Source organism: Notamacropus eugenii, chromosome 2 (assembly GCF_028372415.1).
Source record: "Notamacropus eugenii isolate mMacEug1 chromosome 2, mMacEug1.pri_v2, whole genome shotgun sequence".
NCBI classification, from domain to species: domain Eukaryota; kingdom Metazoa; phylum Chordata; class Mammalia; order Diprotodontia; family Macropodidae; genus Notamacropus; species Notamacropus eugenii.
Genome location: NC_092873.1, coordinates 263234473 through 263254579, shown reverse-complemented (window position 1 = coordinate 263254579; position 20107 = coordinate 263234473). Strand labels below are relative to the sequence as shown.

Genomic DNA, 20107 nt, shown 5'->3' with positions numbered 1-20107 from the left:
ACAACAAGTTCCCTAAAGCCATTAGGAAAGACCTTCAAATACAAAGAAAAGGATGTTTGAGTAATGCAAGCCTATTCCAGACCCAAAAGAAATGGAATAAGGAATAGAGTAATATGTTCCAAAGTGCAATGGAGCTCAGGATGCAGTCCACAAGGACACATCCTGCAAATGACTTTAACCATATAAGACAAAAAAGGATAGTCAATAATAAAGAAGTTTGTTTCAAAAGAAATGATTTCTCTAACACTCCAAACAACAGGGATGCAAGAGGAACAAATAAATGCAGCAGGCAAGAATAGCTACAGCAACAGAGTGACAACAAAAACTTCTTCCTAAATGTGCACAAAGAGACAGGGCTTCCTGAAGGTGGAAATCTGATAGCAGTAACAATGAAGAGGCAGACAGGAGGTATTGTGGACAGAAGCTGGTAAGTAACATCCTGCCTCCAGGTGAATGTTTCTTTTGTGGAACTACATTACGATGTGGGAGGATACATAAAGGGGGAGAGGGGGGCAGTTAGGTAGTATAGGGGGCAAGTAGTAGAAGGGAGTAGGCAGATAGAGGAAAGTGATGTATGTGATGGGGTCAAACCAAGGGCTAGCAATGAGGGGAAGATGACCTGGTGTCAGATAGACTATAGCCTTTACAGGAAGTGGGTGAGGAAGAAAGGTAGAAAACTGAAGATGGAGAAAGAAGGTGGGAGGGGGATTATGCTAACTAATGTTCCTCTTAGTGAAAAAAGATGGGTAGTGAATGGAGAGGAGAACTTTACAATGGAAAAGGTCTAAAGGAATTGATGCTCACAAAATCAGAGGAAAGGGAACATATGTGGAGCCTCTGGAGTCAATCTGAAGAATAGGAGAGCATGGACACAAGGAGATTTCCTGGCAAAGGTAGGAAATAAAGTCAACTAGAGATGGTACAAATTAGGGGCAGGCTGCATAATCTAACAGGGGTGGGGAACCTGCAGGTTTGTGATAGGGGATGTGATGGTGGAAGGGCCCTATCATGGGGCAGTGCTAAGTCATGCAATGGATAAAGTTCCTAGCCTGGTTAGAAAGACTTGAGTTCATATGTATACTCAGACACTTGCTAGTTATGTAATGCTTAAGTTATGAGTCACTTAACCGCTTTTGCTTCAGTTTTCTCATCTGTCAACAGTACCTACCTCCTCCCAGGGTTGTTTACAAAGCATTTAGCACAGTGCCTAGCACAGTCTAAGTGCTTTATAAAGGTTGCTTAGCTATCCATATATAACTTTAAAGACCATACTACTAAACAAAAAATCAGAAGAGCTCATATCCTTCTCAGCCACATGTAGATGTATCTACCCAAGCAATTACAAAGGATAATATTGATAACTGATTGCTTGAAATTGAAATTTTTCTGCACATACAAAATTAATATACCTATATAACGCACCTTAGAAAGAAGAGCAATCAAAAGAAACTATTTTTGCATCAAATTTCTCTGATAAGAGTTTGATATCCAAGACATGTAAAAAATATTTTAGATAAACACCAAATAGATAAGTAGTCAAAGGATATGAACATATAGTTCCCAAAAGAATTGCAAACTATTAACAACCACACAAAAAGAATGCTCCAAATCACGAATAAGGGATACGCAAATCAAAACAACCTGGAAATTTCAATGGAATGCACTAAACAAGGGAGAAATAGAAATAATAGAACTCAATAACTAATCTTAAATAAACCAGAAAATATAAATTACTTAACTTCCTATTTAATAAACCCACTGGGAAAAGTGGAAAGCAATTTGGCAGAAAATAAGCCTTTGACCAACACTTTACAGTGTATTTCACAATATAGTCTAAATAGATGTGGCCTTTATATTAAAAAACTTCATAGGGAAGAGTGAGTAGATCATGTATATGCATCATTCTTAGCTATAGGTAGGAGATATATTCTTAGACAAACAAGGGATAGAGCAAATTTAAAAAGATTAAAACAGGTACTCTGATTACATGAAGTAGTTGAATGGGGCAGGAGAGCGGGAATTTCTCTCTGATAAAAGTTTGGAATTGAATATGTCTATTATCTGTCTATGTTTATGACCCAAAGCTATTTCCAAGAGATAAGTGGTCAAAGAATATGATTCAGTTCTAGCTTCCAGCCTAGGAATGATACCTGTAAAAGGAAGAACCAGGATAGGAATACCAGATCAAAGAGGATCCTATGCTTCTGTTGCTCTGAACCTGCAAAACCTCCCAGTGGGCTAATAGTGGCTAAGTTCAGCAGCAAATCTTCCTAAGAGGGACAAGTCAACAGGTCTTGCTCAGACCCAAACCTGGGTCAGAAACTGGCAGAGCTCAAGAGAAGGACGTAAGAGTATAAAAACTCAGCCCATACATTTCCCCCAGAAATTCTAAGGTGCCAGTCCTAACAGAAAAAGAAGAAAGTCAGCAAGTGAGTAAAATGAATCTCTTCATAAAGAAAAATAAGACAGCAGGAAAACTCAAGACACAAGCCCAAATGAAGAGAATATCTCAAAAATATGTGTCTAAAGGAAAAATAAAAATTGCAGCTTTGACACAAATCCAGTCACAATGCCTGGAAGCACGAATAAGAGTTTTTTAAAACTTCTAACCTATCATTTTAAAAAACAAAAAGAAATCTGTAGGGGAAAATTTTTAGAAAAGAAATGAGATCTATTGAAGAAAGATATGGAAAGAGAATTAACAACTTCAAACAAGGGGTACAAAATATTATCCATCAAAATGTTTCAGTGGGGTTTTTTTCAAGTATATATTGGATTAAATGACGGCTGAAGCCCCTTCCAGTTCTAAAATCATGTGTCTTTAATATCATCACCCATAAAATCAAACAGATTGTTTCCTTGCTTTAGCTAATGTTTCTGGGAATATATCCACACTGCCTCCATCATCAATCTTCAAAACACAGTCCTCATTTTTGTAGCACCATGCAAATTTTAAAGCACCATACATATATATAGGTTAGTTGTTAGTATCATTTTCTACCAAAAGGACTAACAATGAAATAACGAAATAATTTTCTTCTATGTTTTTTGGTGACAAAGACAAAGTACTTAGGTACTGCTTTTTAGCTAGTTTGCTACTATTAGGAACCAGCATTCTCTCTTAGTATGTGGATATCCTTCACAAATTCAAGGCACATAGTCCATATTCCTTTTTTCTCTTCTCAAGTGTTCCCAGGGCCACCTCCTTAACAAAGATTACCATTCCGTGAAAGCATTTTACAAGTTACTCACATCAAAAAATGACATTTCTCTAACCTTTACATCTAATAGTCTTGCCTCAAAAGGTTAGTACCAATTTAATCACTTCTCCATCATGTGAAAAAGTCATTATTTTATAGACTGCTTGGGTTTAGACCCACAGGAACTAGGAAATGTAAAGTAAATAAACTTTAACATGATCTTATGAAAGTTTAAGTCAAGTGGAGTCAAGATGGTGGAGAATAAGCAGGGACTTCCCTGAGCTCTCCCCCAAAGCCCTCAAAATACCTGTAAAAAATGACTAAACAAATTCTAGAGCTACAGAACCCACAAAATGACAGTGAAACAAATCCCCAGCCCAAGACAACCTGTTAAGTCAACAGGAAGGGTCTTTCTCACTGGACAGGGAGCGGGGAACAGTTCATCATGAGCAGCACTGGCACAGATGAGCCAGAACAGGCCTCAGGGGACTGAATCATTGCCAGCTGTGGCAGTTTTCAGACCTCTCAAACCACAAACACCAAAAGGGTCAGTGGAAAAACTCTGTGAGACCTGAGTGAAAGAGGAGCACAAGGTCTGGCCAGGTCTGGCCCCAGCCCCTAGGCAATAGGGGTGGTAGCAGCAGTGGCAAGCAGCAGCAGAGGCTGCCTCCAGAGCTCTGGGTCCACAGACAGTTGGAGATCAAGCAGCTAATACAAAATTCCTAGGGACAATACACACACCACCATCCCTACTCACACTCTCACTAGAAGCAGAGTTCTATCTTGACAAAGAGTTAGAAGGTCAAGTGTTAGGTTGGGAAGATGAGTAAACACTGTAAAAGAACAAATACTATAGAATCTCACTTTGGTGACAAGGAAGATCAGGGCATACAACCAAAGGAGGACAGCTGAGTCAAAGATCCTACATCAAAAGCCTCCAAGAGGAATATGAATTGGTCCCAGGCCATGGAGGAGTTCAAAAAGGATTTTGAAAATCAAGTAAGAGAAGTAGAGGAAAAATTGGGAAGAGTGATGCATGAAAATCAAGTCAACAGCTTGCTAAACGAGATTCAAAAAAATACTGAAGAAAATAACACCTTAAAAATAGACTAACCCAAATGGCAAAAGAAGTCTAAAAAGCCAATGAGGAGAAGAATGCCCCAAAAAAACAATATTGGCCAAATGAAAAAGGAGGTCCAAAAGCTCACTGAAGAAAATAATTCCTTCAAAATTAGAATGGAACAAATGGAAGCTTAATGACTTTACAAGAAATCAAGAAATTATAAAACAGAACTAAAAGAATGAAAGAATAGAAGACAATGTGAAATATCTCATTAGAAAAACAAGTGACCTGGAAAATAAAATCCAAGAGAGATAATTTAAAAATTATTGGACTACCTGACAGCCATGATCAGAAAAAGAGCCTGGACATCATCTTTCCAGAAATTACCAAGGAATACTGCCCTGATATTCTAGAACCAGAGGGTAAAATAGAAATGGAAAGAATCCATGATCGCCTCTGGGAAGAGATCTTAAAAGGAATATTGTAGCCAAATTCCAGAGTTCCCAGGTCAAGGAGAAAATATTGCAAGCAGCCAGAAAGAAACAATTCAAGTATCATAGAGATACAATTAGGATAACATAAGATCTAGCAACCTGTACATAAAGGCATCATAGGACTTGGAATATGCCATTCCAGAGAAGCTAGGATTAAAACCAAGAATCACCTACCCAGCAAAACTGAGTATAATTCTCCAAGGGAAAAAATGGATATTCAATGAAATAGAGGGCTTTTAAGCATTCTTGATGAAAAAACTAGAGCTGAATAGAAAGTATGATTTTCAAATACAAGAATCAAGAGAGGCATGAAAAGGTAAACAGTAAAGAGAAATCATAAGAGACTTATTAAAGTTGAACTGTTTACATTTCTACATGGAAAGATGATATTAGTAACTCATGAGACGTTTCTCAGTATTAGGGTAGTTGGAGGAGATAGACAGATAGACAGACGGACAGACAGAGGGCACAGGGTGAGTTAAATATGAAGGAATGGTGTCTAAAAAGGGGTGAGAGAAGAATATATTGGGAGAAGAAAAAAGGGAGAGATAGAATGGGGTAAATTATCTCACACAAAAGAGGCAAAAAAAAGCTTTTACAATGAGGGGAAGAAGGTGAAAGAAGGAATGAGTGAATCTTACTCTCATCAGATATGGCTTAAGGAGGAAATAATATATACACTCAATTGGGTATCTTACCCTACAAGAAAGTAGGAGAGAATAAGTGGATAAGTGTGGGGCAGGGGATATGACAGAAAGGGGGTAGATTGGAGGAGGGGATAATCAGAAGCAAAAACTTTAAAGGGATAGGGTCAAAGGACAAAAATAGAATTGGGGACTGGGATAGGATGAAGGGAAATACAGTCTTTCACAATATGACTATTATGAAGATGTTTTGCATAAGTACATATGTATAACCTATATTGAACTGCTTGCCTTCTCAATAGGGGTGGGTGAGGAGGGAAGAAGGAAGAGAATTTAGAACTCAAGTTTTAAAAACAAACGTTAAAAAACTTTTTACATGCGAGAAAAATAAGACATACAGGCAATGGGATATAGAAATCTATCTTTCTCTTCAAGAAAATAAAGGGGAAGAAGATGAGAGGGGAAGGATGATAAAAGGGAGGGCAAATGGGGTATGCATGGCATCTGGGGGAGAGGGGAAACGTAGGGAGAAAATCTGGAACTCAAAATCTTGTGGAAACATTGAAAACTAAAAATAAATAAATCCAGACCGTTTAAGAAAAAGTTTAAGTCTAATTTGAGTTGTATATATTAGGTTATTAAGCATAATTAAAGAACCATTTCAAAATCAAGTAAACTCAGTGAAACATCAGTTTTAAGTATATGCAACAAATCACAATTTTAACAACTAAAGGTGATTAAAGGGATCACAGTAAAAATTAATATCTTAGCAAACTTTTTACAAACATAAGAGCACCCTGAACACAGTAGATACTTAATAAAACTTTGTTGAATTGTCACATTTTTTTCAAATGGACGTAAATATATCACTGCACAAAATGAAAACTAGAAAAGACCATAAAACCACCACCAGCAGCAAAGGTTAAACACTGATTTAAAGGATGTTGGTCTTATAATTTGCATTTCAAGGAAAGGAATTATTTTATTATAATTATGTAACATTATGAAGGTCTTCCTTGGTGCAAAAATTAAAAAGTCAGTTAATTGACTAAGCAAAGGTCAATCATTTAAGTCTTACAAAAAGATACTTCACTTTCTGTTGACAAGACAAATTTAGACAACCTCTTCAAAATTTAGACCATCAAAGAAACATAAATCCTGCCACTAATATCCCATTCTTATTTTTTAGTTTTACTCAGTTTTCTTATTTTATCAATGCTTTTTTAAATTCTAGGACAGTAACACTAGAACTAAGAATATGATGTTTTGAAAACATTCTGTATACTTGTGATATTCCAGGAAAATGAAGAAGTCAACTTTCACTGTGATTGATGATTATTAAGAAATTTTTAAAGGTAATTTGTTACTCAGCATGGAAAACATGCATATAATATTTCAGCAATTTAGTACTGAATAAGCTGCACAAACCTCTGGTGAGATCCTTTAAGAGGGTTACAGATACACTACTAGAAATTAAGGATAAGGTAGTACACTCAGATAAACTGAGTATGTATCAACAAACTTTGGATATTTGGAAGTCACTAATTCATTTGAATAAGCAAAACGAAATTTCTAGATATTTTAATCCTCATAATAAAAGTCACAAAAGAAAACATTTTTAGTCTACCAAATTTCAGTTATCCAGAAATGCATGTCAGATTGCTTAAAGCAACTTTTAAAAAAATCTTACAGTTTAAATGCAATTTTTTTTGGTGCCAATGATGCTGACAGAATGTGGTTACTTACACGTGCAACACAGTAATCCTTGGGGTTTTCCTTTTCCAAACCATATTTCTCTAAAGCTTCAACCACAGCAAAATCTGCAGTATCTGTGGTTGACAGCAAGATTGTCTTGTAGGGTATGTTTGGTTTTAAACTATCTGCATAAATCCTCAGTGTTCCACCTGTAAAAAAAGAAAAAAGTCTAAGAATATAAAACAAAAATCCTTAAACTATCATTACAAATGTTCAAAAAATTTTGCAATGGTAATACACTGAAAAACTTCAGCAAACTTTTGCAATGAGATCATTATAATGATTTTTACCACAGCATATTCACTAATAGTACCACAGAACAGATAATGCTAAGTTTTTGAATGATATATTTTCTGAGCAATGTTACTCTAAGTATAACAAGAATAACTTACGTAATGAACAATAATATTGCTTTATTATCAGCAAATGTTTTACAACTGGGAAGTTGTTTCATGCCTAACAACTTTATTTTTCTTTTATTTAACATAAGCTTATATTGTAGTAGACTCAAACTAATGACATTTTCACTTTAAAGAATTATGATATGCCTTCCACACTCAGAGAGAGAAATATGGAAGTCACTCACATAATGTAGCAGATCATATTTGTGTATGTGTATGTGTTTGTGTATCATGTTCTGATTTGTTATACGATTTCTTTCATTTATCTTAGTCTGACTACATAGCATGACTATAGTGAAAATATACTCAATAGGAAAGTATATGTAGAATCTATACAGAATTGTATGCAGTCGTGGGGAGGGAGGGGGGGATAAAATCACAATTGTATGGCAGTGATTGTTAAAAAAAAAAAAAGAATTATGATAGTTGCCTTAAGTTTGCCTTGTTTTGAAATGTCTTGATGAGTTTATGGAACTACAGAAACACTGCTTTAAATTTTATAAAATATACATTTCCTATCAAGATAAATCAAAATCAATTCAAAGTAGAGCTTCAGCTGGCATCCTATTTTTCTTTAGTATTTAGTACTCAAGGCTTATGTGTATTTGTTTTAATCATCAGTTCTACTTATTAACATATTTACTTCTTTTTCTATTGAAATTTCTCAATTTTACCTGACTATGTGTCATTACAAAAATAGTATTTATAGATTCCCCCAGCCACCATCAGGGAAAGGGAATATAAATGACTGTCTATATTTTAAGTGTAATGAAGTTAAGTTACCTGTGTAATACATTTTTGTTCATAAGACTGATTTCAACTAATAATATTGAGGTGACTGAACAAAAAGTATTGAATTATTTAGGGCTTCCTTTTTTTTTTGTCCTCAAAGAGTAATTAACTACCATACATACTTTCATCCTACTCCTTTTTCTCTTTAACCACAACCCTGAAAAAGCACATAAGCAATCAAATCCAGTTAAACAAAATCAATATAGAAAAGGAATTCAAGAGCTAGAAACATTTTTTACAAATTTGTACAAAGGTAAACTAAACAATTAAACACTTACAGTAGGATTTGAAGAAACTATGATTGTCTCCTAGATCAGGAAACAAAAGACTATGGAGCTTTAACTGATTGTGTGACTCTGGAAAAATCGCTTGCCCTCAGTTTCCTTTTATAAAATGAAAGAATTAGACTAGATGACATCTAAGAGCTGTTCTAAGCTCTATGAATATCTTGGGTCCTTCTAAACACCAATTCTGCCACTAGATGGTGCTCATTAGATGTTTTTCTATTGAGTAGACTGACATCAGTAACATATCCCAATAACTGGATTCTTAAGCATTATGGAATTGAGAGTGAGAGGGGAGAGAAATCAACTTAGTTTTGTAACTTCAAAAGTATTGTTTCTACCAGTATATTACAATACTATATCATTCCCACTATTCACACACATAAATACACATACTATCTAGCAGATGGGACTTTTTGTGTTATAACTCTAGATTTTATCACCTATTGGCCAGCTGGGGATGAATCTCTGAATTTGGTGAAGTTGTGACTTAAATTACTGAGTTCATTAGGAAACCAAAGCTCGAAGACTATATTGAGCTTGGTAGGACCTGCCCAGACATAGGCTTTGAGGAGAAGGGGTTTACAGCACAATTGGACTAAATTCCTTTATTTTAAATAAAATGACAAAAAGCCATCAAAAAGTATACTATGCTGTAATATCAATTTTGTCATGCCATATTTGGGGGTGGGGGGCATTCTTATATTCAATGTTCCTATTTTTACTATAAAACCTCCTGAAATACGGGTAAATCCATTTCTCCTTTGGGGGAAAATGGAAGTAATTAACATTTTCTTCCCTCCATAATTCAGAATAATTTCTGTATTGAGCAGGGTTTTTTCCTGATACATTCCCTTGTTGACCTACCTGGCTCCCCCAGGTACTCAATGTTCTCCAAACCAACAGTTTCAATGCTTAGAGAATGTTTGCACTTGTTCAACTTTTGGCACGCAGCAGTTGCCCTTTCACAACTCTGCTTTACGAAAAGAGGAAGAAACCTCTTTTCTGAACACACACAGCTGAGTGATTAATTTGCTCACTAACCTCAATGATAGGGGAAACTGACTCTGGGGGTGCCTGAAACCCCACATGACTATTATGACCCTGATGTAGGTTTAAATCATAGTTAACCTATAAATATACACGACCTAAAATGAACAAATGTGATATTGCAGGTTCTTATGCAGCCCCTAAGCGGGAATCTTAATTTGGGTAACTACCTGAATCAGGTCGGCCATCTGAGCTTCGGAACTCCTGCATTCTTTTTTCTAGTTTTTGCTGTCTTCGCCGTTTCATGACTACTTCAGGATTTGATATTGTGCGTGTAAAACTGGTTTCAGGCATATCTTTATACACCTCCGCTGCCAGGCGAGAATTCTCACTTGCCAGAAAAGAAACATCACCAATGACAGTTTGAATTGTTGCTTTCCACAGCAAAATACTAGATTAAAGACAGTCCAAGACCACATGAAGATTTCCCTTGATACTGTAATCTATTATTTGAATAGTACATCTACTAAACAGCACCTAATAATATAACAGACTTGTATGTCAATGAGGAGATAATGATCCTTTTAAAGCTAATATAGTTTATAGCATAGTTTGTTAATTACCTATTGTTTTTACTTATAAGTACTAAAAAAAAGATTAACTCCAAACTGAAAATAGACAAGCATGTAGAAAAGGGATTAGTAATCTCTAAACAAGAATGAAAGACAGATTAGGTTTCTAAAAGTCAATTTGTGACTATGATTGAACAGCAACCAATCTTATTTCCTCTTTAACTGTCCTCCAGCCATGCCAGTCTGTTGGGATGAGTAAAGGTATTAGAGAATATATGAGGAATGACTGTTACAGGAGGCAGAAGCTACATTCCCTCATTTCACATATATGAAATAGTACATAGATGAAGGGGCATGCATGTGAAGAGGATATTCTTGACAACAGAAATTTCTGCTACTATGGAGTGTTTTCTACTTTAGAATCTATGTTTAAAATAACTTTCTAATCAATGAGTATTTCATAAGTAGCTACTGTAATATATTCTGACTTGCCTTTTAATCACATCTGTATTTGGTCACTATCATGGATTACATAGGGAGAAATCTTTTGGTTTGTAAAAGCAAAGTATTTAGGTTGTTTCAACAATGAACTTACATGTCATCTCCATGCAAAGGCCTATCATCTTTATCAGATGCCTGTCTCAATGCCTCTTTCTCCCGCTTCTTTTTTTCCTTTTTTTCTTTCTTTGAAAGAGTTCTTTTAAAGTTCTGGATCACACCTTCTTTTTCTTGTTTTTCAGGCCCATTACTCTGAGCCTTCTGAAAAAAAATGTTGTAAAAGTTCTGATTTTAATAAATTCTAGAAACTGAAATTGATGAAGTTATATATTTTTAAATTATATTTCCACAAGAGAAAGTAAACAGAGAAAGAGTGAAGTGATTTTCAGAATGGGAAAATCTAAAATACTTTTACTTACATCTAAGTTAAAAATTGTAATATATCACATACACTTATACACAAAAGTAACAAAGATTTTGATTACCCAACGCAGCTGTTTTTAATGGCTCTGTTAGTAGGATGATTTTATAGATTGTTGAGAGAAAGGGTTAATTTTTTTTTCCTGTGGTATAAATAAGATCTTTTTCACAGCAAAGCAAAATAAACTAATGGTAGTATAAAAAAAGCTTGAAAATGTAGATTGGAGTAATACTGTTGTAAGGCTTTAATTGCTAGATACCCCAATCCTTTACTCATAAAGTGATTTTAACCCAAAGTAAAATTCTACATTTATTTCTGTTAAATTTCACTTAACTGGTGAACAGCCAGCATTTTAATTATCATTCTACACATTTTTGTGGTTCTGCTTCTATTATCTAATAATCTATCTGCTCCTCCCAAATCTCATCCATAAATCTGATAAAATGTTTTCAATTCAAGTCATTAGGTAAATATGTTCAACAACAGAGGTTGCACTAGACAGCTTATGGAGTCCCTCTTAATCCTGAGATTCTAAGAATTTGTACTAAGTATTAAGAATAAACAGAACTAAGGGTACTGTGGTATACCCCACAACTCAACCTTCTTTGGATTCATCAATTCAATCGCTTAGGAAACCATTTAACAGTAATATGTTCAGCACACATTTCTCTATTTTATCCCCAAGAATAGCATGACCTAATCAACTATATAGGGTGTCCCAAAAGTCTTAGTGTAGTTTTAGGCTTTAATGACTTTTTAAACTACACTAAGATTTTGGGGACATCATATTTCATATTTACAGCATTTAAAATTCCAAAGATTTATTTTAAATGAAATCATGCTGCTTTTGATACCTAGTAGGTGTAGGTACCAGTCAAATTATCAAGTCAGATAGAATTTGATATAAAAACAGGAAATTTCAGGTGGCACACAGTGTTAGACAAATATTTATTAAGCACCTACTGTATCCCAGGCATAGCAGTAGGCACTGGGCATAAAGATATAAAAAAATGCAACAACCCCACCTGGCATGGGGTTCATTCTTACATATGAATTAAATGCACTAACATATTTAACTAAGTCATATTTAGATAAAAATATAAATGAGAATAGTCCAAATAACTGAAAAAGGTGGTGGGGTACGCATGTGTGTGTATGTGTGTATATGAGTGCACAATTTTTTTTGCTCTATATCTTTGAGAGGAAGCTAAAGACACAGGGAAATAACTTGTTCACAACCATACAACTACAAGTCTATTCCAGATCTCCCAACTTCAATGCTAGTGTTCTTCCCCTATACAATTGAGTACTATTTTCTTATCATCATACTTTAAGGTTCATTAAAGAGAGAAGGGTGGTGCAACAAAGTTGGGATTTGAATCATGTTCCCCTTCAAATCAAGCACTTCATCTAGTGCTTTTGTCTGCCTTCCAGAAGTAAAAAAGAGTAGAGGAAGAAATGAAGCAATAAATTTTAAATGCAAAAAACAAATGATCAAAAACCATTTTATTGAAAAACATTTTGCTTCATGAGTTTCTACTTAATATACACAGTTGGGCACTCTTAACTGGGTAAGATCTGGCTCTGAACTTTAAAATTATTACAATATGAAATTGAGGACTCCTACCTTAGGAGGAACAGCATCATTTTCATTCTTGAGCACAAATCTGCCCTCCCGATCATCTTTGTTCCAATTTAACTGTACAACTAGAGGCTTCTCATCAATATCCAATCTTCTTTCTTCTTCAACACAGGAAAGATTTTTTTAAAAAGATCATGGTTACTTAATGTACATGATAAACAGATAATGATGATACCTATTATTTTGATCTTAAAAGGCATAAAAAACATACCTCCAGTGCTTACAAAATAAATGAAATATTTAATATTTAAATTCAACTCTACTCAGGGCTATGTAAAATATAAAGGAAAAAGACCCACTAGTTGGGGAGATAAGATGAATTAGAAAATGAAAGCAAATACATGATAATGAATTGCAGTACCAATGTAATATGAAGAAGCCAAAAGTTCATTAGGCATCATTATGGAGTAAAAGCTTCCTAGAGAGAATGAGCTATGAGCCAAGTCTTAAAAGAAGTGATGAACAGATATGGCCAAGTGAAGATTTCAAGGCAAACAACATGAACCAAGGCACAGAAATGGTTATGAACAATTTAAGAGGCTACGGAGCCCCTAGGTGGCATAGTGGATAGAGCACTGGCACTGGAGTCAGGAGGACCTGGGCTCAAATTCCAGCCTCAGACACTTACTAGCCACTTACTAGCTGTGTGACCCCAGGCAAGTCAGCCCATTGCCCTTCCCCTTCCCCTCCTAGATAGGCTGGACAGGGCACTGATCTAAATGGAGAGAGCACTGATAAAGGAAGTTGCCTAGTTTACATTAAGCTGAGGCATTTAAACTTTTGTTCAAAGGCAACAACGTTCTGGAACAAGGGAATGATGGGATAGAAAATACACTTAAGTAAGATTACTTAGGTGATTATGCATAATGTAACAGAAGGGGCAGGAGAAAAGACAAATCTAAAATGTTTTTTGAGTAATAAATGAGGAAGACCTGAACTAGGATGGTAATTGTAAAAGCGAATAAAAAGTGCTTATCTACGCCCATTACTTTGATACTGTTGGGATTTTACTGATGTCCTCTGTAGGGAACTGCTTTAACCAAAGACAACTGGTGGTCAACCTTCTGGTGATGAAGCTCTCTATATTCTTAGCAGCAAAGCTGATCCTTTCAACTGCGACCAAACTGAAAGCTTTTCTGCCTCGATATATATGAACTAGTTCCCAGGATTCCCAACCTAATGCATGTGTGTACCCTAGGTGTATGTAAGACTGGGTTCAGGAACTTTGTCAAAACAGTATGGGAAATATTTGGTAAATAACTATATTATCTTATTTAAATATTCCAAAATTAGTGGTTTTAGGGGAGAAAAATTGGATTGTAGGAAAAGGTATGATAAGAAAAGACGGGAGTATAATATATCTGAAAAATACATGAGATGGTTAAAGGAAAATTCCTACCATCCAAAACCAAAGTCTGAATATGAAACTCTTATAATATTGACCTGGAAGAAATTAGCAACAACCACTCAGTAAAGAGTTAATTGATCTGAAATAACAAAAAACTCAATTTATTGTCAATCAATGAAATTTCAAAATTTTAGTTGTATTCTTGGCATATCCTATTAGAGACAACTAGGAGCAATGATGGATGCTAGAGTCAAGAAGACCTGATTTTGAATCCTGCCTTACACATTTGCTAGCTGTCTGACCCTGGGCAAGTCATAAACCTTATAACATTTCCATATCTGTAAAATGGGATGATGAGGATGATAATGATGACAGTTCTATCACAAAATTGTTCTAAAGGATAAATAACCGTAATAAATGTAAAATGCCTCACATCACCTTATGAATGCTAGTTACTACTACTGACAATAACGCTTCTATTAAATGGGCTCACAAGACTTTTACCTCTTTGAATCAGGATTTTCCATCCTGTTCTCAGGACTTGCAGGCTAATGGACTACAAACTCAGTATGAGTCAGTATAGTATAGTAAAGCAGTCAAAAGAAACTAATTAAAACTTAGATCCCATCTAGATGATGATAGTCAGTTCAGGGAAACATAAAGTAGTCAGCAAAAGTTCTCAAGATTAGGTCACATGAAATTTGTTGAAGGGACTAAAGATATTTAGTCAGGGAGAACACGCAGAGGGATCATGAGAATTATCCTTCAAGTATTTGAAAGGATAACGGTCTATCAAGTAGAAGCAGGATTTAGATTTGGACTCAGAGGAGAAAAACAGGAGCAATGGATGGAAGTTGTGAAGAGTCAGACTTAGACCTGATAGAAAGAAAAGACCTCTGTCCAATAGGTTGAAAAGCTGTCGTTTCAAAGAGTTAGTGGATTACCCACTGCAAGAGGGGTTCAAGCAAAGACCAGATGACCAATTCTTGGACACTTAAAGGAGAGTTCTCTTTAACATACAGCTTTGACTAGATAACTGCTACAGTCTCCTCAAAGATTTTATGATTAGCCTATTTAATTTCAGGCATTGCTCATTGTCTTTGTAGCGTGGTTAGTGTGTACGTATATGACCTTACCTGCAATAGTTAAAATCTGAATGAATGAACTTATTAAGTGCTTACTATGTGTAAAGCAATAGACCATCAGACTTGGGTTGGGAAGACCTAAATTCAAATCCAGATGTAAGGCACTAGCTTGTGTGACTATGGGTAAGTCAGACATTTTTTTTTAAATATGAAAATGAGAATAATACTAGCACTCACTTCCCAGGGTTCTTGTGAGGATAAAATAGGATGACACGTAAAGCACTGTGTAAACTTCAATGTACTACAAAAAATGCTAGGTACTCAACAGCTACTATTATAGAAAAGCAAGTCAGTTCCTGATATATAAGGAAGGAGACTCACATCTAAATGCGGAAGAATATACATATAGAAGGTTTTGACTGCAAGTCAAATGGAAAGGCTCAATGAACCTTAATGTTTAACAGAAAAGTAAATATATAAAACTATTTCTGACACTGAACCCTTTGACATGCTAAAAATTTTGCTGGCAAGAATTATCTTTTTTTGGTTTTAGGTAAATTCAATTTATATTTCCTGAGTATTTAAAGTAGTATACAAGACGATTTATAAGCAAACAATTTCTTCCTTTCATGCTTAACTTCTATTTATTTATATAAATGAGTCATTCATACCAGTATCATCTAATGAGAACATCATTGGCATTTAAACCTATTAATTACTTCTAGGTATTTCAGATGGGTAAAAAATAGCAAGTTATTTATATATACATATGCTATAGTATTATTGCTTTTTCCCCCAGAATGCTGCTTCAAAGAGAGATACCTATAATGTCAACTAAAGCCTCACCTTAGAAGATAAAAACACACTGTGAGAATAATGAAATTTTACTTCAAAGCTTTATGTCACTATCATGTTTAACTGTATTGCAAATATTAATGATTACAAACTAAGGGTTATTATTTACTTGTAAATGTGAACTTCCAAAAACATGGAATATATCATTAGTATAGGTGATCAGCAGGCCAAAGATGGGTTTCACTACAAGGATAGGTTATGCTACTTATTGTTATGCTACTTACTGTATTTTTAACGGGTCCGTCTTTCAATACAAATCAGCACCTCCTCTGAGTCTTATTGTCTTTCAGAGAATTGTCTGAGTACACTTAAAGGTTAAATGACTTGCTCAAGGTCACATGACTAACATGTAACAGAAGCTCAAGTGGTCCTAACCACAATGTAACTTTCTATCTATCTAAAGTAGGGTCTCTATGTTACTTGTCTGGAAAAATGACTTAACAGAAAGAAACAAAATTCTAATCTACACTAGTACTCTACATACCATAATGTTATAAATATCAAAAATGTATAAGACTTCTAACATCTATTTTAGCTATCTTGCTATCACTCTTACCCAACACTAGAGTTGCTGACCTCAATCTCAAACCCCTCCAATCTCCAGCTTTTGAAATTCTACCCAACCTTTAAGATTTACCTAGCACCCATGGCTTTTCAGTGCTTTTTTCTCCTTCCTCCCATGCCCACCTGCTCTAGGTAGAAACATCACTCTCCTTAGAATGCTAATATGATTGTATCTTATGTATTTGTCATAGCCCAGGCATGAGGGCACAGGTTCCACCCCTGCCATACTCTATTCTGTATGAGAATTTATGTATTTATATGTTTTATCTGCCCTACAATATTTTCAGCATCTGAAGTCAGAAACCACTCATTTCTCTTTACTATCTCTCAGCTCTCAGTTCCAAACAGTGCTTAATGAATGTTTAAATGCATGCAAAATAAAATGAAATCATCATATTACCTACCCCATTAATTACCCTGGATATGTGAGCTGTTTTCCAAGGTGCTGATATATTTCAACAAGGAAAGACAACCAATTCCATGATATATATTAAACAAACACAACCCAATCAAGATACACTAACCTCCACTGACATGCACTTCATAGAGTGAATATTTAGGAGATGACAGCATTCTCATGTCAGGTCGAAATTTCTCTGCAAGAGTTTCTATCACATCTTGAGTTGTAGCAGTACTGGAGACCCGGATGCATTTTGTTGCAAAGTTTCCAGCAGCTTTATCTTGAAAGTAAAATCTCATTACTCCATGGAATTCCAGATCCTAAAAATAAAAATATTTCAGTTATTGAGGGACAAAGGGGGAGATTAAACCTTGAAGACCATTATTTGAACGTTGGTAAAAGAAAGGCTTTCCATAGGATAATCTGTTTCACTAAAATCAGAAGTATCTTAGTACTAATGTTTAAAGGAACATTTAAAGAGTTAAGGAAATCTTTAAAAAGGTTGCTTCACTCCAAACAACACTCTGGTTAATTAATAAAAACATGAAGATACAACACTCAAATGTTCTATCTTCTTGCTGCATTAGCAATTTTTATTTTGTGAAGAGCAGATAACATGGAAAGGAGGGAGGGGCAGCTATCTATTATTCCGTACATAATTCTGATCAGTAAAGAAAAAGGGCAGGTTACCAAGGATGAATACGAAAGGTCTGGCAGAACATAAGGCATGTTAAATCTCAAAAAAGCAAAAGCTCTCAACAAATCACACAGAAGCAGAGTTCAAAGGTACCTCACCTCACAGGTCATCTAGTTGAACTTGTCCCCAAAGAACTCAAATGGGGAACACATTCCCTTTTTCAAAGCAAATCATCCCATTTTTAGACAGCTGTTAGGAAATCTTCCCCTAGCTCAAGCAAAATCCTGTCTCTGCAACTTCTAACCATTGGTCTTAGTAATGCCTTTTGGGACCAAACAAAACCAATCTAATCCTTGTTAGATTTGACAGGAGGGCAATTTTTTTAAATTTCCATCTATTAGTAATGTACTAGTACATAGTAGTTCTCAGAAAAAATCTGCTAAATTTAGATTACTGCAAAGCTAATTGGCTAAGGATTGTGTATTCTCAATTTTTTAACAAATTGTTTTCTTCAGTTAGCTTTTGTACTTCCTTTTCCATTTGTCCAATTTTCCCAGTTAGGTTTTGTGCTTCCTTATCGGTGTGGCCAATTTTACTTTTTAAGAAGTTGTTCTCTTCAATGTATTCTTTTATTCATTTTGTCAATTTTATTTTTAAAATTATCGGTCAATTTTTCTTCTACCTCTCTATTCTGGCTTTTCCTTCTTGAGCTCTTCCAAGATTACTTTTTGGGCTTGACACCAGTTTGTATTCTCTTTTGCTATTTCAGATGTGAGTACACTGTCAGTGCTATTCTCTTCTGAATGTTATCTTGGTCTTCTCTGTCCCCATAGTAAGATTCTTATGGTCTCTGCTTGTCTGATTTGCTTCTTACTCATAATGAGACTGCCTTTTTCCTGGCTTTTAAAGTGGATCTCTGCTTCTGGGGCACAGGGACTCTGACCCACATTACTTGTGCTGAGAACTTGACACCTGGTTACTCACTTCTTTCAGCTAGAAGTGATAAAATGCTGTAGCTTACCTGGTGCTGAGATGGCTGGTGTGGGGCAAGGCCAAGGCCAGGTGAAGTCTTTCTGAGTTGCCCTGGGGTTACACTGAAGCTCACTGTGTAAGGTGTTGGGGAGGGGTGGTCTGGTGCAGGAGTTCTTCTCTTCTAGCCTCCTGAACTTAGAGACTGCTGTGCCCCTTCTGCTATTCCACTATTCTAAAATTTTTCCCGGGGAAACATTCTCTGGGATTTTCAAGGTCAACAAGGGGGAGGGTAAGAGCACTTACTGTTTATTCCACCATTTTGGCTCCCAAAAGTTCAGGTAGGTGACCCTTCCAGGATGTGATTATTCTCTTTCATAAACATTTAAAAGAATCTTATTTGAGATACACTGTCCTTCATAATCTAGCTCCTTCCTATCTACTCATAACATAAAATCATATGTGAAAAGAAATATACTAAACAGGAATAAAAATATTAATAAGAAAAATTTTAATAGCTTTTTTTTCTATTAGGAAAAAAAGGCAGGGACAAAGCCCTTTACTAAACCTACTTACTTAACTCAAATGACTTCACTTTCATTGCAATGTGAAATTTAATACAACTACGAGTTTGCCTAAACTCTTGTTTATATAGAAATACCATTAATATGGTGCTTTATAAACTGTAAAAGTTCAATAAATATTTCTTGAATTAAATGGACAGGTATTCTAGTTAGTTGTACATTATATTATGTCACTTATATGAATCACCCATTTACAAAGAATTGAGATTTAATAAATCCAATGGACATAAAAGCTGTAAATACAATTTAATCTTTTATGATTCAGAAAATAATTCAGAATACTCTAGTTATTCTGGGGTATCATTACAAATCTCAGTTACTAATATGTTTAAAAAAAAAAGGTTAAACCTGGATCTGTGTATTTTGTTACTCTGGATACTTTTTTAGAATAAGTCCCTTTCTGGATTAAGTAGCTCTTTTTTTTTTTACTTAGATGATTTTACTTAGATGTAATTCCAAATTACAGGAAAAGCATAACTCTTCCTGCCTCTCATCTTTTTCTACTTTATTTTATCTTGAACACTAGATTTTCCTGAAATGCTGATTTGCTTAAGTCATTACCCTTCTAGCTCAGATCACCTTAAAATTACCTTCAAAGCCTATAGGATGAACTCCAAATTCCTTGTGTAGGAAGTCTTGCAAAAAAGCTCACCCCCTTATATCCAACATAACCCTAAATGCGCTTCTCATCTTTCTCCTGCACTAATCATTTTTCACACCCAATCAAACTGTTGTGCTGAACAAACTATGCTTTCCTAAGATGTTCTTTGCTTCCCTTCATCTAGAATGCCAAAGAGAATTCTTTGGGTCTTTCAAGGCCCAGATCAAGATCCATTCCTCTGGTGATACTGGGATGCCTTCCTGGACCACTCAAGCCCACCATGATCTTTACAGTAATAATGTGACAAT

The 20107-nt window shown here is 35.3% G+C and overlaps 1 protein-coding gene across 24 annotated transcripts in view; it reads right to left on the bottom strand.

Annotated features, from left to right (window-relative positions):
• Positions 1-20107, bottom strand: part of AFDN (afadin, adherens junction formation factor) — a 179154-nt gene that overhangs the window by 99388 nt on the left and 59659 nt on the right. For 14 of the 24 annotated variants that reach the window (XM_072643890.1, XM_072643902.1, XM_072643911.1 and 11 more), the window contains exons 2-6: positions 17133-17328; positions 12742-12857; positions 10791-10954; positions 9854-10014; positions 7148-7305 (exon numbers count right to left, since the gene is read on the bottom strand). In XM_072643890.1, coding sequence (XP_072499991.1) covers positions 7148-7305; positions 9854-10014; positions 10791-10954; positions 12742-12857; positions 17133-17328 — 795 coding nt within the window. The remainder of the gene's footprint in view (positions 1-7147; positions 7306-9853; positions 10015-10790; positions 10955-12741; positions 12858-17132; positions 17329-20107) is intronic. The other 10 variants (XM_072643891.1, XM_072643904.1, XM_072643895.1 and 7 more) reach the window with 1 other exon arrangement.